Genomic DNA, 23734 nt, shown 5'->3' on the forward strand with positions numbered 1-23734 from the left:
GACACAGCCATTGTCGCAACATGCACCTTCAGCTCCTGCAGCCACACTGCAGTGCTGCTGTCCCAGCAGCTTCTTGGACTCCACAGGCCACCTCCATACAAACTTGTCTGCAGGCTGGGATATGCCATGGAAAACCACAGGTTCCCACCTCAGCTGAAAGCAATCTTGCCCTGAAAATCAGGAGTGTGTCCAAGTTTTGCATAAGTTGCATGACCTACCTGAGAGGCAAGTAAGGGAGACACCCTTCAAGAAAATGAGTTTCTCCAAACCAGAACCTTTGCTGGGGGAACAGGTCTTTCCTCTCCCTGGTCAATAGGATCATGTGCCCTGAAACAGTTGAGGAACTGCTTCATTGGCACTAGAAATGCTCAGGTCAGATAAGTAATTTTTCCTACATTCCTATTAAACTTCCTCCTATGTAATAAGTTATTGGATAGGTTCTTTATGTCTTTAAACAGCTCAGAGATGAGATTTCTTCTTTCTTTCTTGAGAGAATAGCCTGTATTCAATTGTACAAAGTTTGACTTCTGCTTTTTAACACAAATTATCCCTTTCTGTTCAGATTCTTTCTTCAAATTCATATATTCAGTTTATTAGTCTAAGATTTTTCTCTCCAGTACAAATATTTACCTATGTTTGGCCCCGTCCTCCAAGACTGCTCCCATCTGTCCTTTGAGCTCATCAAAGCATTAAACACACACCTAATCCTGACCATATTTCCGAGATTATTTGCCCATATATGCATTTTAAAATGTACTTAATTTAATCCAGCATACTTTCACTGTTTTTTAAAAATTATTATTTATCCTTTATTCATTGCCCACAATGATAATCACACTGGAAAACAGTATTCACATCTGAACCATTTTGATTTTTTGCACCTCAAGTCTATTGCCTTCCTGTCTTTTGGTACTGAATGATTACTGCCACTGGGCATTGATCTTTATGGTCTATTCTTCAAAAGCATGGAATAATGAGCATACCATTGTGGGTTTTCATAGTGTGAGTGAAATTAACCATTTTGATTGCTTTTGATAGTCATTCCAGTATTTCATGGGAACCAGGTGTTTAACAGAATGTAGTCCCCAGAATTATTTGTTTCCCTGTTTAAGATTATAATTAGTACTGCATTTACTCTTGCTCTTTTCTGTTGCACAGTTCACAGTTATCTGTGGCTGCTCAGAACTAATTAGCAGTCATGCAATAAATCTGTTTGCTAATTTCCTAGAATATCTGGGGTGGTTCTCATTTCTATAGCCTGCCATGCTCATAAGCAACTGTTTCTTGCTACTTAGCTTACCTACTGTTTGACAATATTCCTTCCTGAGATGTTAGGATCCAGACTAATTTTATTACTAAAGCTTAATGGAGGAATATTTAAATATTTCTGAATCATAGCACTTACTGGGTAGCTCTCCCATTCTGTTTTCACCTTGATCCCATACAGATTTGCTTTATTTGCCCCAACATTATGCCACCCCTGTAGTGTTTGACTCCTCTTAAGCCATGGGAGGAATCACAGTCTGCAGCTTTGCTGACCTCACTTTATCCCAAATCTTCTCAGTGTCCATTGTAACGAGGCAAAAGGTAATTATTGTGTTGAGCGAGATTCCAAAAAGTCACAGAGCTTGTTCCTGTTTGGGTGCCTCTGCCTTTTCTTGTGGCACAGCTGTGGGTGCAGAAACAGGAAGACAGGAGAGGGCTTTTGATTGCAACTATGTGTTACAGACTTTACTATTTGCCTCTTTCAGCAAAGTGAGTTCATTAGAACCAGCTTGTGGGTCCTGACAGCGAGACCAGAATGCTCAAGATGATCATGTGCTTTGTGCTTCTCAGCAGCTGCTTACCGAGCTCATGATCTAATTGAATCCTGTTCCTTTCCATAGCTCCACTCTGACATGGACAGGGGAGATGGTTCGATCAAATACATCCTCTCAGGAGAGGGAGCTGGCATTGTGTTCACCATTGATGATACGACAGGGGACATTCACGCCATTCAGCGGCTGGACCGGGAAGAAAGGTCACAGTACACCCTCAGAGCACAGGCTCTGGACAGGAGAACGGGCCGGCCAATGGAACCAGAGTCAGAGTTTATCATCAAAATCCAAGACATCAACGACAATGAGCCCAAGTTCCTGGATGGACCTTACGTAGCCTCTGTTCCAGAAATGTCACCTGTGGGTAAGACAGATTTTGTGGAGTCTCTTTCCCTTATAAGTAAACTGGACATGGTCACTACAACACAAAATCCCTGACTCCTTGAGCTCAGCTTCTGCCCCTTGCGCAGGAGCTGCAGGACAGAGGAGTTTATCCTGGGTGCCTGCTTGCTGTAGAAAGGAGACAACAGGCTTTACATCAACAGGAGCTCCTCTGAAAGAAAAGGTGCCAAGGGAAGCCTGAGAGATGAAAAAGGTGTGATTCAAACATGCCATGTTTAGATAACTTGTAGTAACATAGTGCACCTTCTCCTCTGACATCAGATGGTAGAAATCATAAAGCCCATTAGACAGCCATTATCATCCTGAAAATAATACCGTCTTAGTAATCTAATCAAGTTCATACTGAGAGCTCAAATACTGTCCAGGAGCCCTTCAAAGCATGGAACATGAAAACAATCATTAGCTCCTTCTAATTCATGTAAACCTGCACTAAAAAAAGTTCACTGACTCCTGAGATTCTGTTACTGTTTGCCCTCCACTTTTACAGAATGGGATCATGTTGAAGACATTCCTGTTATTGCAATGCAGAAGACAAACCACAGTCTTCCTATCTTCCTAGCCTGACACAAGTCAGGAGAAATCATTTCCATATAAGAATTCAAATAATCACATAAAATATTGCTTCTCTGGACTTTTTTTTTCTTTCTTTTTGAGCTGCCTTTGTTTGCCTATTGCTTTTTGGCTCTGTGACATCGCTGCAGAGATAATAATACCATATAAATTTCATGTCCTGAAGTTACAGATATGCTTCAACTTCTCATTCTTAAATATTATGTTGACATAAAGCTAGAGAGAGGCATCAAATACAGAAGTTCCAGTCAGTGATAATATTTCTTAATGGTAATGGCTAGCTTGAATTCCGATTTATCTTCAAGTGCTTATCTAGTAACATCAGATTTGTTTGTAACACAAAACATTATGTAGAAAGCTAGATAGATTCATAATGGCATTGCCTGACATTTTAAGGAGTCAAAATCCTCACATATTTCAGTTGTGCCTCACCTTCTCCTTGTTCTTGATAAATTACATTACCTGCAAGCCATTACCAGCTTCAGAGGAAGCAGACCTTGAAAACCAATTGAAAAAAGAAATATATGTGCCTCTTTGTGGGTTGCAAAGGCACTTCTGCAGTGTATAATCTGTAGGCTATGCAATGTAAACAGCAGTCCCACAGAGAGATTATCTCAGAGATACATCCCTTCATTCTCATTGTTTGTGTACAATTTCCATCCCTCAGTCAACTTACAGCATCTATGGCCCTGCTACAACCGTTCATGATTTATGTCAGTAGAGCTGTGGAACTTCTTTGAAGTGCCTCCTAATAACATTTAAAATCAAGACAAGGAGAAAATAAGCAAGCAGTATATTATCACCATCTCTCTGTCAACCATAACAAAGTACTGTTAGTTCAGCAATTCTGTAACTGTGGTCCACAGAGTACTTGCTCTTTTATATCTTCTTATAGAATCATGATGAATTAATACCTGTTAATTTCTTTAGCAGTAATAAGCTACAAGTATGAACAATAGGTACAAGCACTATGAGTACAAGTGAAAGAGTTCAGTGTGGGAAAGCTCTTGTTAGGCATTTCAATTTACTTTGAACTGTGTATTTTTCCTGCCAGCTCTTTATCCCACAAAGTCTTACCTTGATGGTTTTTTTTGTCAGGCACCTCTGTTATCCAGGTGACAGCGACAGATGCTGATGACCCAACCTATGGGAACAGCGCGAGAGTCGTATACAGTATTCTCCAAGGACAACCATATTTCTCTGTGGACTCTCGGACAGGTATGTTATTTCATCAGGGAATGAGTCAGTGTGAAAACCAAAAGAAAAAGTTGCAAGCAGAAAAAAGGGGCAGTGCATCATAGCTGTGGTCAGAGAAATGTGGTTTGGTGGCTTGGAGCCAAGATAGAGCAGCACTGTGTGAGGGTAAAGTAATGCTGTGGCAGTGAGCTCCAGAAGAAGAATGTGCTTTTTCCAGTGATATATTCCTCTGAATGATCATATTCTGCAACTCAGGATCTGGATAGGTTTGGTGCTGTAAATACTCTTGCTGGCTTCTATCATTGAAAAATGTCTTCAACAGATCTAGTTGATAACGAGGCTTAGGGAAAAAAAACATAATCTATGAACCAGCCAGGACTAGAAAGTGCAAGCAAAAGGATGCAGTTATCTGAAGTAGTTTTACCTAAGGGCATTCTTGATAATAACCTTACATTTATCTATAGGACACCCTCTCTGTTTCACTTTCTTTCTCTCTGTCTTTTCTCTATACATCCAAGGTTTATATTCAAAAGTGGAATCTGACAGATTTTGACAGTTTCTAAAGGGCATCTGTAGTACTAAGGTCAGAAACTCATGAGACGATAGTCACTGCAGAGCCCTAGGGGACAACATAGGAAAAACACTGAATAAACTTCTGAAGTTAGCAGTTTACAGGGTAGGTGTTCCAGCCAAAGACAAACTTGTATGTGGCATGTTATTTTCTCCGTTTTGTTTATATTTACAATATAAATAAACTACTAATGCTCCTTTTGGAATCAGGTATCAACCAGACAAATACAGGTTTAATCATAAATTTGCTGAGTACCAAATTATTTCTAAGAAAGCAAAGAATCAACAGTCAGGGTCAGATTCAGAACAGATTTTACCTCTAGAATGCAGTTTATACAGAAGATATCTTCCCTTCAGTGATAATTGCCAACGCAATATCTTAAGTCCAAAATCATGTACTTTATCAGTATTTAACCCAGAAAAGGTCTTTTTCTCCTCTGATTAATTTCCCAGTCACTTAGAACTGCATCTCTGGACAGGCTCAGAGATGCCTCAGCTTTATCTGCCTCAGTCAGCAACTGGACTCATATTTAGTATTTAGGGTAAGCACTGTTGTGAGCCAGAAGCCATTTCCCTATGACAAGCACAGGACTGTAATCAGCTTCTCCTGTGCAAACTCACCTGTGGGATTTGGTAGCTCACAAAATACAATTGCAGCTCTCACATGTTTCTAAAATAGAGCTAGAGCATAAGTGACCAGCAGCTCCTTTGTATTGATAGTGATTAAAACACCCAATAGTGGACAACTCATTTCAGTACAGTCCTCCTCTAGTAGCATTTGGAGTCCTTTACCATTTACCTCCCAACACAGACTCTTGGTTCCACAGGTGAGCTCCTATTCCTATTCTGTCACTATCCTCACTTCAGACGCTGAAGAAGTGTCTATGTGAAAGCACAACTTCAAAGGAAAGTTGAGAGCCTCCTCCTCCCTTTTTCCAGAGTGCTTTTACATCCTGACCACAATCATATTCCCCTAGAAGATAAAAGAACTCTCTCACTTCCTAAGAAACCATCTGACTTTTAGAGAAAAGAAAGGACACCACCTCTACTCTTTACTGTTTTCTTAAGAGCACAAACCTCGTTCACTTTAGTGAAAGAAATGGTTCCAGTACATTTCTATGGAAGACCTGAGGCTCTTTCCCATAGACTTTCCTATAGCCCTAAGGATGGGTTTTATGGCCACCGCCATCCTTAGCATTTCTTTGCTGACTGACTGCAGCAGCATCAGATGCTCCCTACTCTGCATCGCTTCATCTCTGGGTACCTGATCTGGTTCAAAGTCCTGGTGTCCTCTAGGGACCAGAGGCTCCAAAGATAAGCATGGCAGAGCCTGGAATTTAGGCACTGATGTCTAATTTTAGGTCAAGCCAAAAGTGGAAATTCCATACAGAGTGTTCATATATGGAGAAAATACTTCCTAAATGCTAAGTATTTCCGTATCTTATTTATATACCCATGGGAGCTGAGGGGCTACAGCACTTCACAGCAGGCACTCAGCTTTGCAGGATGGGACTCTGAAGTTCTCCACGCAGGAAAATTAAAGTAGCACACTGTGAGCTGTTCCCTACCGGTCACTATTTCTTCCCTTCACACACAGCGATAATTGCCAATGCAATATCTTTTTACTGCTTTTTTATTAAACCCATACATTGTCTTTCTGCTAAAAATAAAGACTAAATGCAGATTAGTCAAGTTAATAGTGTCCTGATGTGCAAGTGCTGCGTGTTGAACCGTGGGACTGCGATGGTGCCTGGGGCTGACACACTTGCCCCAGTCCGAAGGGCATCCCAAACGTGTCGCTAGCAGGGAATATCCCATGGCAGCGCATTCCCGGGCTGCACCGCCGGCTGCTTGATGGGGAGCCCTGGAGATACTGGGGGCGTGAGGGGCTGGGAAGGCTGCAGGACGAACAGCCGGGAGGGCTGCAGGACGGACAGACAGCCAGGAGGGCTGCGGGACGGACAGACAGCCGGAAGGGCTGCGGGACGGACAGCCAGGAGGGCTGCGGGACGGACAGACAGCCGGGAGGGCTGCGGGACGGACAGCCAGGAGGGCTGCGGGACGGACGGACAGCCGGGAGGGCTGCGGGACGGACAGACAGCCGGGAGGGCTGCGGGACGGACGGACAGCCGGGAGGGCTGCAGGACCGACGGACAGCCGGGAGGGCTGCAGGACCGACGGACAGCCGGGAGAGCGGAGCTGCGCGGGGGACAGCGGGCCGGCGCTCGCCGCCTCCATAGGAGAAGTGCTGCTGCCACCTCACGTCCTCTGGCAGTAGTGTTACCCCGAGGTCTGGGAGAGCAGGGTGGCCCCTCCGGGACGGACACAGCCGCGTCTCCCCGCGTTCTGCACTCGCCTGGGTCCCGAAGCAAAGCCCCCGGGCTCATGCCGGGTGGTCCCTAGGACTGCGTGCTTAGGAACGCTCTGGAAAACTTCTCTTGGTGGATCTCTTAGCAAAGCACATCACTTCCAGCTTTTGTGCAGAGATTGTCATCCTGAGCAGGGCCTTTAATTCGACGTAGCACACTGTTCCCAAAAAGCTTTTCCTTGGAAGGCAACGTTTTAATTTTGAACAGGCAACCTGTCCCAGAGCTGATGCATTTTAACTGGCTTCTTTAAAATTCACACCTTCTGTTAACCTAGATTCTACTTGGGTGAGTTTTACTCTGCCAGGAAAGGTGGGACTCAGTGCAGAGCCTGGTCTCACTCTTGACACAGGGAATAGGACGCCAGGAACAAGAGCCCTCTACCCTCTTTGTGTATTCTCTAACAGCCGTTTTCCTTTTGTTCCCCAAACGCCTTTCCACCCTCAATCTCAGGCTTAATTAGAACAGCTCTAATGAACATGGACCGAGAAGCAAAAGAATATTATGAAGTGATTATCCAGGCCAAGGATATGGGTGGACAGCTGGGAGGATTAGCTGGAACAACCACAGTCAACATCTCTCTCTCTGATGTCAATGACAATCCACCCAGATTTCCACAGAGTGAGTACCCGTGGTGCCATGACAGGCAAAAAGAGGTGACTGAGGGTTATTTATGTCTGCTGTTTGGTCTCATTCTCAAACTCAGGCTAGTGACAACTAGAGATGGGCAGAATTTTGGTTCGATACATAACTCTCCTTCAGAAAAATGTCAAAAGGAATTATTCGTCACTTTGACTTTCAAAAAGAGCTTCTGACCTCCAAAATTATCAAAACCAACACATTTTTTAAAGGATGGGAAATTAATTTACAGAAAAAGGCAGGAAGGAGGACTTTTGTGTTTAGACTGCTCATGGCCATTGCCTTTGGCTACTAATTGCTGCTCTGATTGTCTTTTCATCCTATCTCCAGAGGATGTCTCTCAAATCAGGGACATGTGGTGCTGCTGGAAGTTGAAAGATAATTCATTCAACACTCCAGCCAGGCCACAGCAGGGGAGTGTCTGGGATTTGTGCTGCAGTGTGGAGTGGGTTGTCATACAGGCTGTTCTCCAGGAAAGGTTCATCTAAACCTTGGCAATATACAGTTAAACTCCAAGATATGTAACAGTCATACCTAATGGATGCAAAAATAGGCAACTCCATTCTTATCAGAAACAGAACTTTGTATTTACAAAAGTGAACTTCAAAACAAGATTTGCCATATTTTGCTCTTTGTTGAAAAGATTTTATATCACATTTATTTACATAATTCTATATTGCCATTAAAAATTCAAAAGAAGCTTTTCAGTTTTGATTGGACTAAATCTTCCAAGGGGTATAATTTGGGATTTTTAAAGAAAACTGATTCTTTTAGTGGTGTAAATCAATCTCAGGTCATTTTGGTTTTGACTTTTTTCTCATTTAGCTGATTTAGTAATGCAAACTCCCGCAGTTCTTTTTGTTGGTATTCTTTTTCTCCATCTGTTACTGCATGTTGCACTGGTAAATCAAAGTATTCCACTAAGATCAGCAAGAAATGTCAACTTCCACTTTTCTTCTTCTGTTAGAGCAACTTCTTGAGCACACCATTGCCAATTGTGTTTTGAAAGAAGCGTGAATTGTAACTGACACCAAACTCTTGATTAAGAAAAATTACAATTCATCAAACCCCATCTTTTGTGTTATTGAACAGAGATGGTGCAGTGGACAGAGGGGGTGCAGCAAGGAAGGTTTGAAAGTAAAGCATGATGCCAGAGAAGTATTTTAGGTACAACATTTATATGTTCAAAATACACTTTTAAAATAGCGAGTTGTTCTTTCCCCACTCTTGCTGCTAAGCAAATTAGTAATGCAACAAATGTGCTCAAGACAGTATTTGTAGGGAGAGGCAATATACTTTAATAGAATAAGTGGTAAATTTCAAAGAAACAGGCAAGCTCCTGAGCTTTCTTCAGGGCTGAAAAGAAGTTTGTATGGACTTGAGAAAGGATTTGTGGTGCTCAAAACTTGTTTATTCCTGCTGTACAAACTGATCTAACAAAAAGATGCCTGTCCTATTAAATCTGTTCCATATCCTGCTTTATATCATGGCTACAAGAGCACTGGTGCTAATTGTCCTATTTTTCGAGTTGAAGTTCCTATCTTCAGATCTATTGCTGTTTTAAAAAAAACCCATTCAACAAACCTGTTGCTATAACAAACACCGAAATAAAACTTCCCCAGGAAATTTATCTGGACTGTGGCTTTTTAAAGGAAATCACATGGCTGTTACAGCTTTGGCACAGGTACTAAAGATTCTTTGCAGGCCATGCAGTGTTGCGGCCTCACTGATCCACTCTTTGCATTACTTTGCAGTTTTTTTGGTTCCTCTTCACAGCCTGTTTTTCTCCTCTCTCCCTCTGTGCTGCTTGTGCCAGAGCATTATCAGATGAGTGTGCTGGAGTCTGCTCCCATCAGCTCCACTGTGGGCCGTGTGGTTGCTAAAGACCTGGACGAAGGCATTAATGCAGAGATGAAATACAGCCTTGTGGATGGAGATGGACTGGATGTCTTTGATATTAACACTGATCCTAATTACCAAGTTGGCATCATCACTGTAAGAAAGGTAAAAATGTTTCCTTTTTATAGTAATTTATATAGCTAAGTGTCCTGGTTACACTTTATGTGTGGAATATTCCCTTATGCCTGCAGTAACTTGGTTCCCATTATGTGACAGTAGCCCCTTTCTGGCTGTAAAACACAATTTCTTTAACATTTATTGCTAAAATATGAAAGCAGACTGCATTCCTAGGAACAACTTTTATAAAGTGGGAACAGCATTAGCATAAACATGTTTTTTCCCACCAAAGGAATGCACTGATTCCTTATTTATCTATTTAAATATTCTCTGTAGCTTAATTATCCTACAATGCAAGAAATTAGATCAATATTTGCATTTGAACTGTACATATTTTTCACTCTGGTGTTCCACAAACAATAATAAAGCATGCCTTGGAATTATTTATAAACCAATAAAACCCAGGCAGTGTTTATTTTTTTTTTAATTGCTGCTTGAAGATCCATAAATGCTAATTAGTCTAGAGGAAGCTGTCTCTAAAATGGCAGCTGTGAAACTACTGGTACTCTGTGCCACAGGCTATGCAGGAAGGCATCAAGTATTTTGCTTAGGCTCCCTGCTATGGGATATTTATTCTACAATCTTACATAAATGTTAGAAGTTCAACTCTGTTTCTAGGTTATGAAATTGTAACCATATTTCTGCCTAAGCATATCTAGTGTACTAATAAGGAAGTATAGTTTCCATTTAAATGGCCTGGGATTAAATTGTGCACTAAAATGGAACAGTACAGGGGAGAGCTTTGACCTTGCAAGCCTCTGTGCCCGACAGCAAAGCATTTAAGTGTGTATTTATGGTCACCTTTCCCTGTCTCTTTTTTTGTGCATATTAGTCCCTAAAGTCAAGCATATCTTCTGGAATGAAATAGATGTTGAATGCAAACTCTAATGTAATTTTACACTCATTTATTTATCAATGAAAGAAAATAGTTTCTTTGGAGTAAATGTGTCAATAAGTTGACCTTTGTTATTATGGATACAGTTTTACTATATGTTCATGTATGTCCAGAGGAGTTATAAAATGTATGGTATCAACCATACCAGATATGTACAGGGATCAGGTACATATTGCTAAATCCACCTACAGCACATAAACATTTGTAATATTTTATGTGTCTCTAGCTTTATGTAATGCTGTGATTATCAATAGCCAAACACTGGGAAAGTTGTCCTTTGAATCCCCTCAAGAAACAAAAAAAAAAAAAAATTCAACTGGTGTCGATACAAAAAGATATCAAAATGGGAGGAGAGGGGAGAATTTCTAAACCAAGAATGAAATAGTTTTAAAAGTAAGCAAAACTTTCCCTTTATTTTTTTCTTGACAGATTTCCCAAGCAAAATAATTGGCACTTCTAACGCAGGCATCAGAAAGCCAGAATTTACAGTTACTGACAGGACTGTTGCTTATGGTGTTGTGGGTACTTATCACAGCCTACTAATCCCACAAAATGTTGAGCACCTCCTTGGAAGATTTACAGTTTCTTCCAAGCTGCCTGCCTGGGAGACTGATGCTCACCCTACCTACATCTTCTCCCTGCCTTCCCTTTTGTACTGTCCATGGAAGGCAGGGTATTGGGTTACCCAGCCATCACAGCACACAGGAGGGCCCTGTCCTGTCTTGCCTTTCTCCCCTGATGTTGCCTGATCAATCACTTTCTCACAGTGGGTCTTGCCAAATTCCCCCCTGCATGGTGCCACCTCTCAGTGCCTGTATCAGCACTGGCAGAAGGAGGACAAGGACAAGGAGAACTTTCCATGGGCTGCCTCTCCTCTTGGCTGTGTTTTGCAGCATGCTAAGTTCACAGGAGAAGGCAACTTGCTTGCCCTCTCCATGGGACCAGCATGGGGAACAGGTTTGAATATACCCATGGGAGAAAAATCTGATCAGGGGGACGGTGGTGTTGAGGCATTAACACAGGAGAGAAACAGGACAGAAAGACATCTTTGACAATGAAGGCAAACAGGAGCATCAAAAATGCAGTGGTCTAACACACTTGTCTGATTTTTCTCATTTTTCTAACTTGATCTAGGTGATTATATGTTTTAATAACGTAATTGGATTTCATAGCTGTTAAATCTGTCTGTGATCTAACTGCTTTTTATAACTTAGCTTTTTAGTGTACATGCCATGTTTCTCATGCAGTTTTCGTCACGTGGAAAACAATTCAATATAATGGCCTCTTTCTTAGTAGATGCTTAGGCACCTTTGCATTGCACATTCCTTGCCAGATGGACAATAAGTGTTGCTTGATCCTGTGAATATCTTACTGCTATTTTTACAGCTCCTAAATATGCAACTGGTAGACAATAATGACTCTGCAGCCAGGGATATTATGTCTGTAGACCTCACCAAACCCTAGCTGACAAGTTCTATGCCTGCAGTAGTCGCATATGTACCAGGTGGAACTAAAGGCAGCAGGAGCAAGTTTCAGATCACCTGTTTGTAGCTGCTGCCACAGACTGCACAGTTTGTACTGCCTCACTCACTGTACAGCATCTCCAACAATACTGGACCATCAAGTCCCCAGCACAATAAACCTGTTCCCATTCCAGTCTTCATTCCTCACTCTCTTGCACTAAATGCTGAGTGGCTTTCAGTTTTATAATTCCAAGAATGCCAGTCTGTAGTCAGGCATTCCTATGCAGGACATCAATACTAGTAATTTACTGTGGGAGCATGAGCTTTGATATGTCACTGCAACATTTCCACTTCTGAAGAAGAAAGCTGTTGCAGCAGCAGTCAAGTACTGAAGACTTGGTGGAATCCAGGAGGTGTTTTGAGGACCATAGTATATACTGCTGCCATGCCTGAGCATGGAAATCTTCTGCTGATGCTGCTTAAACTAATACATACATCATTGGCTGCAGAACTGGCCAGCTGCCCCACTGAGCATGGCAGGACAGAAGTGGGTTAAGACTGGCAAAGGAGAACTTTACTCTCACAGTAATGATCTTTGCACCTTTGGCTTCCAATTGTTTTGGCATACTCTTTCTCTTTTATCTTCCTTCCCATCTCTATGTGGCGGTCTGGTGATTGGTCTTCAAATAGAAAGAGCTGAATAGAAGAAGCAAAGGGGTTGGATGGGAACAGCAGACATTTTACTGCAGTCTAAATGAACTGCTCATGTAATTCCACATGAGGCTCAAATCCTTATGTCCAGATAAAGCCGCTCTTTTTGAAAACTACCCATATAGCAAGGGTATGCCCCTCTGGATGACCCTGAGATTAGCCATTTCTTTCCTGGTACAAGGTTTGTCTTGCTTGGAAGCTGTGCAAGCTAAAACAATTCACTGTGCTGGTTTTCAGCATCAGACCTGCCCAGATTATTCAAGTAAAGGGTTGTGACTATTTAAGCACAGTGCAATTGCTTGCAACTTCTGACTGTAACTTGACAAGTGTGACTGTATCCTTTGTGAGCTGTACTTCATCTGGTGACATTTTTTTATATTTTGGACTGACCCTTCCATACTGTTATTCTGGCTTGTCAAATCCTTACTGTTACCTCTTACAAAGACTGGTAAGTAGCACATAAAATATGGAATTTTTCATTCAGTTCTAAGAAGGTTTTGGAGACACCTTCTTTTCTTCAGGGATCTCTGAAAAGAAGGTGGAAGGGAGATGAAAAATTTATTTATTGAGAGGTTCAATGTCAGCATTAGTTACTTCTATATCCATGTATACCAACTAAGTAGTTTAATCTAGATAGGAAATCAAATTCAGATAACTACTAACAGAGGAAGCTGGCCTCCTTTATCCATTTCCTCATATGAAGTGAAAGAGTTCCCAGAGGAAGATATCAGAGATACTTTATAATTAAACTGTTTTGAAATTAAACTGTTCTCTAGGCAGGGAGCAGATTCAAATCCTAGCACTCATTACACCTGGATGGTGAATCCATGTTTAGGATACTAACTGAAAGGAGGAGGTGGAAAAACCTCACTTCTAGAAAGGATGGATTATGGATAAAAACTGGAACATGAACTTGCTAGAGAGGCTGACTGTGTTCTCTGCTCCCACTGGAGCCCTTAATAAGCTTGGCAGACAGGGGTCTTGGAGACAAGACTCTGATGTCCTCAGGGAAAAAAAGAAGATGCTAACTCTACCTCCTGTGTGAGCATCCTTGTTCCTGCCACTGGGCCCATTTTTGAGGAACTAGCTGTCTTACCTGATTTTCAGGTACTCCCATTACTCTCTGTTTCTCCATGTATTTTCCCCAAAGTGGCATGAAACAGGTTGTGTGAACTATGATGCAGTGGCAGGGTGGCTGTTTATATTTTCATTTTAGCAAGAAGAATGAAAGAATATGTATTTTGAAGTGATCTGCAAGTATTCCTCCTGACCTTTTCAGCTCAACTACCAAATTAAAGAAAGAAAAAATATACAGTGCCATTTCTAATACTGCTGTCATTCAAAACTTTTTCTGCATCTGCAAATTTATATTTGTTGAACTTGAAATTAAAAGTAATAATGATATAGCTCAGTGTGTATGATGGTAGATTTATTTTCTCTCCTCAGCCTTTAAGTTTTGAGAGCAAAAAAAGCTACACCTTGAAGGTAGAGGGTGCCAACCCTCACCTGGAAATGCGGTTCCTGAACCTGGGTCCCTTCCGTGACACCACCACTGTCCACATCAGTGTGGAGGACGTGGATGAACCTCCTGTGTTCGAGACCAGCATCTACTTTGTGGAAGTCCCCGAGGATGTGGAGATTGGAACCACCATACAGATCATTTCTGCCAAGGACCCAGACGTGACCAACAACTCCATCAGGTCTGTCCTCTCTTTGTGTGTTGCCCCATGAGCACTCCTTAGTAGATCTGGTTGGTGGGGCAGGGATGAGTGAGAGGGACTCTATCTTTCCAGCCAGTAGTAGTCATCAGTGCATTTAGCAAACCAGACCTCACACACTCAGGGCTCTATCAAAGCCATGCAGGAGCTCCCCCCTGTTCTGTGGTGTGGAAGACATCAGCATCAAGCCTTGCAAGGAGCCAGTCAGGTATGTCCAGGCATTAAAACAAACACCAGAATCTTACCTTTGCTGGCACAAAACCTAAGAGCATTGCTGAGAACTCACTGCCATCCTGATGGCAAGGTGATCAACTTGTTTGTCCTTTATCCCCCTTGTCTTTCAAAGTTTGCCCTTGTCAACAAGCTCAAACATGTACCTGCTTTTGGAGTAGATTGAATGCATTCTAATAAATATTCAAGAACTGCTAAATTTTCTAGTTTCTGGTCAAAGATGCAGAGCTAGATATTCCCATAAGGCAGTAAGAAAGGTAAAGATGTATTTACAGCCATGGGAGCTTCATAGCTGCAACTCGGTAAGGAGCCAGAGCAGATTTGTGTGGTCACAGCACTCTTTTCCATAGTGACTGCCAGCCTCATTTATCAGAGGAGGGTGTTCTTCTCCAAGACCAACCCATACCGAAATTTTCAATACCTGCAGTAGCAACTAGTGACTGCACATTGATTATCCCAGCAGGTTTGCTGCTCCTCTCATGTGAGAGTTTTAGGTGTTCAGCTACTCTTTAACTACCCATGCATTGGTCCACCTTCTGAGATGCCTGTGCTCAAGAACAGTCCTGGGAAATACAGGAGGGAGTTGAAACATTGAGCATTAGGATTTTTCAAAGAAAGTAAAATCTAAATAAGAAATTCTTTGAGCTTCAGCTAGGAGATCTGAGCAGACACAAAGCCTGTTCTTCTTAATGGTATTGCACTCTGTGTTGTTGGTCTAATTATTTTTTTCATCTCTGCCTATCTTTTCTGCCTACATTATAAGGTTATCATACTTCTCATGACATTGCCTCGGTATTCCTCAGTAAAACTATTATACTGTCTGCATCACAATTTCATTACCCTAAATTTTTTTTTACTTGCATCCTATTTTGCTGATTACTGTCTGGCATTATCCAAACCCTGCAATGCAAACAGCTCTCTGCTAATCTGCTTAAAATAGTATAAGAATAATTCTGAGGACTATCAGAGGGTAGAATTTATCATTGTTATTTTTAATGAGTTTTTCTTAGGTTTTTTCAGAGCTTTTCAGTGACTGCCCTTGATGAACTCTCTATAAAGCACAGAAGCCATCAACCAAGATACATTAAAAAAAAAAAAAAAAAACAAAAAAAAAAACACACACAAACTTGCACAGACTCTTTTGTAACTCTGTTCTTTGACAACTTCCTTCCTCTTTTCTCCCTACCTTCCTCCTTTTCTACTGCCCTTTCATCCCTCATTCCTTCCCTTCTTTTCCCCCATGTTGAGGTAAAGAAACAGATTTTAAAAGAAATAATATAATTTATAATGCTATCTAAAATGCAGATAGTAAGAATTAGTTCTTGCCTCTTGTGTGGTCTCCTCCATTCATTCCACCTCAGTGCAGTATCAGTCTAGCAATGTTTTAAGCTGAATTCACTTTGCAAAGCGCAAGGCACATTAAGAAAGACAATAATCCCAAATACTTACTGTGTTGTACAAGTTGAAATCCATCTGAAATTTGAACTGTGATCAGTCTCAAACCCTCACTTTCCCAGCATCCAGTACCTGGCTCCCACCCTGTGAAATTCTGATGAGTGAAAATATGCCATGATTGTTGTGGAATGATTCGGGAAGATTATCTAAATAGTACAGTGGAAACAAGTGTGTAGGAGCAGGTACACTTTTCAAGAGAACTTAGCTGGAGAATCTAGAAGAAGATCCACCTGTGTCTCTTGACAATGGTGCTTAATTCTGAACCACTAATCACAAGGCTATAGTCAAGTTCAGATACTCATTGGACTTAAAATGTCAAAGAGAAATTATTTTTATAGGCCTCATACAATAATAATTATTATACCAAAATATAGGAACACTCATGTTTATTGTCTAAATAAATCAAATGCCTGAGAAATCTCTTTATTTATGAAGAGTTAACAAGGACTGGGAAGGAAAGGGGTACAAACCTGCCATCCCTTCCTCTTTGATTGTTCTGGAAAAGAGTATAAAATAATTTCCTAACAACATATTTCTATAGTGTTTTATATCCTCGTTTAATAACTGTCTATATAAAGAAAAGCTTGTCATGCTTGTTCCAGTGAACGCATTCATGCTGAAAGGAGAAAATTCATAACAATGAGCCCTGTTCAGTGTCTGCTGTGACTGATGCTTTCAATTCCCATCCACTCTGATGAAAGAACCAACAAAAAGGACAGTAAGTCCAGGCTCTGTTCTAGGCTGTGACATTTACCTGGGCCTGTGTGTGGCTTTGGCCAAAGTATCCCTTACCATGCTAACAGCCTTCTGGGAAGGCAGCTTGCACAGAGTACCTTTAAAAGCGAGGTGATGCCTGTGGCATACTGAGCATTTTACCCACCCTGCGAAATTGTCCCTCTGACCTCTGAGTACTGTAGTGACCTCTGTCCATCAGCTGCCTCCCTGCCCAGGTTTTCTGGCCTGCAGGCGCCACCACAATCCCCCATTCACAGTGCAGGAAGCTGGTTCCCAGCACTGAAGTGACATGACATTGGTCAGGACAGCTCAGTTATTGCGATGAATCAGCCTCGCAGAGGGAGCTGTTTTTCTGACTGGATGCTGTGAGAAAGCCACACATCCGTCATCCCCCTTGTGCTGACACAGCCCCATCAGTAGCACACTTCGGGATGAATGTAGAGTTTATTCCCCTCAAGAAGGAGAGAATACAGAAGAAAAGGAAGGGAATGGTTCCTCCTCATCAACCTAGGTGCTCAGAGAATGAGCTGATCTGAAGCTATTTTCATCCTGTCTGAATTTGCCTAGGGACAGGGCATAATTATTTCTCTTAGAAAAAGAAATTATACTCCTCACTGGCAGAGTTTCTCTGCAAAGCAGATGTTCCTGCACTGATCTGTGCCTTACTTTGAGGCTTCTTCCTCTAAACATTCCTGTCTTCCAGCTCCATTCAAGTAGTACTAACTGTTAAAAGCCATTAGCCACATGAACTTCTCACTCTGGACCTATGCAAGTCAAAGGAGCACATAACTAGATTGTGGAAGAATGTGAATCTGATCTGTACGACACTATCCCCATTGCTGGGATATTCTGGTGGCTGTAACACACAGTTTTCACAAGGGTTGCTTTTGGAACCAGGGCACAAGGAATATTTCTCTACCTGTCCTGAGAGGTCTTGACCCCTAGGGGAACACTGCTTTTAACCTTTGTCCATGGAGAAAGCTTCAAGACTTTGGGATGAATTGGAATCTATAAGTGTGTGAAATTATACTACTGCAATAGTAGTATAGTTTGTCACAGGGTAAAAAGCTTAGAGTTTTGGGTTTTTAGTATGGAGGTAGATAGAAGACAAAATGAAGGATTTTGGGCATTGTCTGATCTCCTTCTTGTTCATCATCTACTCCATTTTCTGCAGTGTTGGTGGCACAGAGTGATTGGTTAGAAAGAACCGCAATGCAGGTGTTGCATGGACAGACAAATAATTATTTATTAGTGGAAAGGTAGAAATAAAGTACACTCTAAGAGTTAATTGGACAAAATGGCTTTAAAATACCTTGAATCTGTGTGTCTTGTGACCTTTTGGTGCCTTCTCTTTGTACGCTAAGTCTGAGATGTAGATGGCATGCTGAACTTTTGGTAAGAGAAAATAAACAACCTGAAGACCAAAAATCCAAAAGTCCCATTCATCTCTCAATACTGGCACAGAACTTTTTAGGGGTCTCCCCATCAGGGGGATCCTTGGGGAGGTTCCCACAGGTTGCATAATATTTTTCATATGTACTCTTGCAGATACTCGATTGACAGGAGCAGTGATCCAGGACGGTTCTTTTATGTCGACATAACATCAGGAGCACTGATGACTGCAAGACCTCTTGACCGGGAGGACATTTCTTGGCACAACATCACTGTGTTGGCCATGGAGCTGAGTAAGGAGAATGCAGACTGTACATAGATTGAAGAGATACAGTAGACAAAGCAGGCTGAGAGACCTGAATTCAAAGTTCACATATTGTTATGCGCTGAGCGGGAAGACGCATTAAGTGAATTGCTCCTCTGACATCAACCAGCGAATACTGCATTTTATTTATTTTTTTATGCCCATTTTCACAGGCTGGTGGGAGGCATAGAGAATGGCAATTAAATGCAAAGTCCTTCTTTTTCAATTCATTAGCATTCCAGGGATTTATTTAAAACTCTTCCTGATGTGTTTCTGGCAGAGTCCTCTCACTTCAGAAAGCCTAGGCAGCTAAAGAAAATACTGCAAAGGCTGCACAGCTGCTAGAGCTCCCAGTCCTGCCTGGGAGGATTGAGTGGTGCAGGGATGGGTAAGCAGAAGTGATCCTGCACTGCTAGGTCACTAGTTGAAATCTGCTCTGGTTCAGCAGCAAGTAAATGACATCGCCATCTGCTTGCTACATAAATAATTTGGGCCAGAGTGCTTTGGGATCTTTGAGTATGCTGAACTCATTATGCTTTTGGGTTTTACAATGAACTAAAACTCAGCTCAGGATTCATCTGTGCCAGGTATTTTTCAAGGCTGTGATAAGAAGGAGGTGCTCATTTCATCGTGTCAGTATGAAAAATTTAGCTGAGTTTGAAATGCTCACAGATGTGAGCTTCATAAAGGAGCTTCAGATATATAAGCAAATAAAAGGTGCACCTAGTCTTCACCTGAAATTCCTTCGGTTCACATAGCTTTTGCTTGGGATCTCAGTTCCTCTGTGAGGGCAGCAGCTTTTCTGCAGTTTGGTGTCAATAGCTGAGTCATTCCTTGTGTGTCAGAAAGCTTCCTGCACACCTGGGCTGTGCCAGAGATATGGAGCACCTTGACAGGAACAAAGTTTATACGAGCTTGCCCAAATTGCAATCAGCCAGCTTGAAAGCAGAGGGAATGTTTCACAAGAGTTGGAGTGACTGCCACATATTTACAGACTCTTTCAGGATAGAATGCCTTTCTGTGCCCTTTTAAGTAGTGAGAGGGGTTGAGACAATAGGATTTCACCCCCATCTATTTTGACACTACTTCTGTTTTCAGCCACCAATGGCCATTGCAATTCCATGAGTCTGTAAAAGCTGCCCCTGTAGCAGCACTTGAGAGTGAGAGCAATAGGAAGGCATGTCTTCCTTTGGTTCCCTTCCCATCAATCCTCAGTCAGTTTTGCTCTGTACAGCACAATATTTTAATGCAGTGAATAGTTTCAAAAATATTGTAATTGTGCACTCCTGAATAAGGCCTCTAGTGCTAAAGGTCAGATCAATTATTTCTAAGAGTGTGAATGCAGATATTCATCTGCCACAACAACAGGTGCGTTAGCAAGATATATTTATGCTTATGTGGGAAGCTGAAGGATTACATTACAAATTAGGGAGAAACTATAGTTTGAATATTATCTCAGTGACACAATGTGACACACATTGTGGACCACAGTACGCTGAACATTTAAGAAACTTCCAGAGTTTATGTAAACTCTCTCTTGTTTATATGAATATATCATTTCTTGCTATAAAGGGAGATATATTTGGAGATAAATGTACAAAGTTCTACTCTAAAAAGAAGATGAGAATACTAATATTAAAGAAATTTTCTTTATTTTTGCACCCCTTCTGATCCCTTAATATTTTTTTTTCTTTCTGATTACAGATTCATTTTATCATTAAATAAGGGGGGAGAAAGATGATTTGGGGCAGACAAGCACAGTAAGAAAAACAAATTATTCTGTAGCCACTTAGTTTGGAATTTGTGAAGATATGTGAAAAGATGTACAGATTTACTGACAAAGAAAGCTAATGCACCAGTGGGACAGAAACATCACAGATTATGTCATGCAGAATGTAAAATTTTCATTGCAATTTTAAGCTTCACTGAAAGCTTTTCTGTACAATTTCATGTGTTATTACATTTTAAACCCGTTTGCACAAAGTATCAAAGACTTGACACTATTTTTGAGTTCAAGGAACATAAATTCTGAGCAAAAGCATCTCTGAACTGGAGATAGAAACTGACATTTTTAACAAGTTCTAAATAACAAGCCTGTCCTTAAAACAGTACCTTCCTAATTCACGCCACCAGTAGGGAGGCTCAACAAACAGTATTGCCTAGTTGAAGGGCAATAAAAAAAAAAAAAAGGGCCATTGTCTAAAACTTTTGCTGTAGAAATGGTTCATTGGACTGAACCAGGTTGAAGTCTTTCACAGAATTGTTTTGTTTGTAAAATATGTGATTAGATGGGAAGCCAGGCTAGACAGAGAGCAGCATTTGCAGCTTCACTCTGAGTCACACAGTACCCAAGTCACCACCATATCCAATGGGAAAATGTGATGTAAAACAAGCTAGTAGTGGAAAACCTGATTTACCTCTTGAGCAGAGTGAGGACCAGCCTCTTCCCCTTCCCACAAAATGCCTTTTCTTACATTAAACCTTCTTCTTCCAGATAACCCCTCACAGGTGGGCAGCGTCTCTGTGACAGTGAAAGTCCTGGATGTGAATGATAACGCACCGGAGTTTGCAAGATTTTATGAAGCTTTTGTTTGTGAAAATGCCAAAGCAGGCCAGGTGAGAAATGCTTGTACCACCAGGGGTTGGGAAGGGTACGCTGTCCTACATGGAGTCAGCATGCCAGGAAGGGTGAGTGTTGGGAAGAGGGCTCAGCTACTCACACATTTCATCTGAACTCTTATCAGCAACTGTCTGTTCTTCATTCCAAAGGCAAGCATATCCCACTGGAAGGAGCATCACATATTGTACCTCTTTTGTTTCCCCCACATTTCTTTTATTCTTCCAAAGTAGATTCTAGGCTCACTGCACAATACATTTCATAGCTGAAATAAAGCCTTCCCTTAGGCATGTGCCAGCAGGCAAACAGCCAGTGTGTCCTGTAGCAGAATCAAAGAGAGGAGAAGTGTTATGAGAAGTACCACAGAATCAGCTCAGGCCACATGTGACAGACAAGCCTTACTACTAAATGTTTTAAGAGCTTTAAGCACACCTGGACTTATGGGAGCTGGACATAACTTAGTACATCAAGTTCAAAGGAGTGCTAAGCAGAATATGTTCTGCTGTGAACTGAAGACAACAGAGTCAAAAGCAACACAAGACTTCCCATTGCACACACTCTAAAGGAGCACCTTCAAGCAAGCAGTGAAGACTCTGCTCCTCTCCCTTCCAAAACCTCATCAAAGCCCTTGAACAAGGTTGCCAGTGCCAAAGACAGATGTGAGCTCTCCCCCACTGGACCTGCTGCAAGCTTTGCTGATGATCATTTATGGGGAGCAACTTCTTGCTCCACCACCAGGGTCCACGGTGGGGACTGGTGCCTCCTCATGCAAAGCTGACTAGCTTAAATAGCGTTTAAACACACAGACATACCTCTCATGATCTGTGAGGGAAAAATTATGCGAGTAATATCACTGTGTGTTTGCTGAAGCTTCTCACAGATGTGTGAAATAGCTGCTCACTGCTGGGGTTACTGTCCTTCCAACTATCATATATAGGATATTTTCATCTCACCAGTTTACAGAGCTTCTTAATAATATAGGCAATAGAAATCATTGCCTAGACCATTTTTCCTGGTTTGAAGGGTGAGTGCCCTAGGTAATAATCTGTTTAATAAGTTCAATATTATTATGAATGCTAATCTGCTCTACTTCCTTCATCAGAGAATGATGAATTCTATTGCCACATTTTAAAATGTTCTGAAATCAGTTTTAAGGTGGTGAAAGAGCCTTTATGGATCTGACATTTGCCTTTGAATCCCAAAATAACCTTCAAGTTAAAAAAAAAAAAAAATCCAGGTGAAGATCTATTCCTTGTCCAAAAAGATGCCAAAATGTTTATTCAGACAGTGCTTATTGTGCTTCAAGCTGTTAGACCTACTTTACAAAGCCTCTATAAGTGATGTAACAAATCTCTTTCTGGATTTAGCGTTGTCTTAGTTTCTTTAGTTTGGTGTTATTTATTGCATATGCATTCTGCATGGTTGGCTTTTCTCTCATTTCCACTGACATCTTGGGAAGAATTTTATTGATTTAAAACTAAAGGAGTGGCAAAATAATCAACCTGAAGTCCTTTTCTACCTGCATAATGAAGCTGAAATTAAGTATGAGCTTTCTTACAAGCTCTCTAATGCACAATGAATCTTCTGAAAAATCTGGGCCCCCAAAACACAAAAAGAAATGTGCAACAGAAGATAGGGATGTATGACAGAAAAGCATCTGTTGTTTGAGGTAAACTGAATATTTCCTCCTCTGTTTAAAAGTGATGTGCATGACTACAGCAAAAATAGATGACCCCTGCAAGCTTTTGAGTCTCTTCCTGAGAGAAGATTGTAACTCTGGAAGGCAATTTTATTTAAATGCTCCAGTTGCTTATATTTATAGATATAAAATACATGTTATCTGTTTGATTATTTGTTTATATTATAAATATTTTGCTTCTCGCCCATTTCTAGTTTTCTCTTGTGTTTTGTAGCTGATTCAGACAGTGAGTGCCATCGACAGGGACGACCCACAGGAGGGTCAGCACTTCTACTACAGCCTGGCTCCAGAGGCAGCCAACAACCCCAACTTTACTCTAAGGGACAATCAAGGTAATCAGAGTGGACACAGACAGTTAGCTACTCTAATTTCTAATGCCTGAGTTGGACTTAGATGCTGTGATTTACAGTGGGTGATAAGACTGCCATTTCAAATAATACCAAGTGACACCTGCTCCTTAAAGGCAATAATAAAATGACATATTACTTAATATACTTGAAGGTTATATGATATTTTCTTCTCTATAAATATTCTCTAGCAATAGGCCCCTTTTTCCTTTTCAAGGAAATGTGCCAGTGTTTTGTGCAAATTCAGGTCTTTTGGTCAGACTGCAGGCATCTCGGATTATTGGAGTGGAAATTGCATTTGCTCAAAAGGAGATGCTTAAAGGTAGGATAGTGACTGGAACTAGAAGAAAAATCTGAAGGGAATTACATTGCTCTTTTTTTTGTACTCTTCATGTTTTCTCTCAGGCACAGAAAAAAGCAGGGTTTTTGTACTGTTCCAGCCTTTTCCCTCAAGCACTTTTTTCTTTCTCCCTGCACATCCTCATTTCCCTAGAGAAAGAGGGAAGTAGGGAGGACTTGCAGAGCCTTAGGGGGGTAACTTGGTGTACAGCTAAAGGTCTGTGTAAGATGACCTAAGAAGAAACTGAAAC

At 41.3% G+C, this 23734-nt stretch overlaps 1 protein-coding gene across 2 annotated transcripts in view; it reads left to right on the top strand.

Moving 5' to 3' along the window:
* CDH20 (cadherin 20) overlaps positions 1 to 23734 on the top strand; it is a 119907-nt gene that overhangs the window by 86387 nt on the left and 9786 nt on the right. For both annotated transcript variants that reach the window (XM_002199225.6, XM_030265390.4), the window contains exons 3-10: positions 1887 to 2181; positions 3888 to 4007; positions 7376 to 7543; positions 9378 to 9565; positions 14093 to 14346; positions 18334 to 18470; positions 20976 to 21097; positions 23012 to 23129. In XM_002199225.6, the coding sequence (XP_002199261.1) occupies positions 1887 to 2181; positions 3888 to 4007; positions 7376 to 7543; positions 9378 to 9565; positions 14093 to 14346; positions 18334 to 18470; positions 20976 to 21097; positions 23012 to 23129 (1402 nt within the window). The remainder of the gene's footprint in view (positions 1 to 1886; positions 2182 to 3887; positions 4008 to 7375; positions 7544 to 9377; positions 9566 to 14092; positions 14347 to 18333; positions 18471 to 20975; positions 21098 to 23011; positions 23130 to 23734) is intronic.

Source organism: Taeniopygia guttata, chromosome 2 (genome assembly GCF_048771995.1).
Source record: "Taeniopygia guttata chromosome 2, bTaeGut7.mat, whole genome shotgun sequence".
NCBI classification, from domain to species: Eukaryota; Metazoa; Chordata; class Aves; order Passeriformes; family Estrildidae; genus Taeniopygia; species Taeniopygia guttata.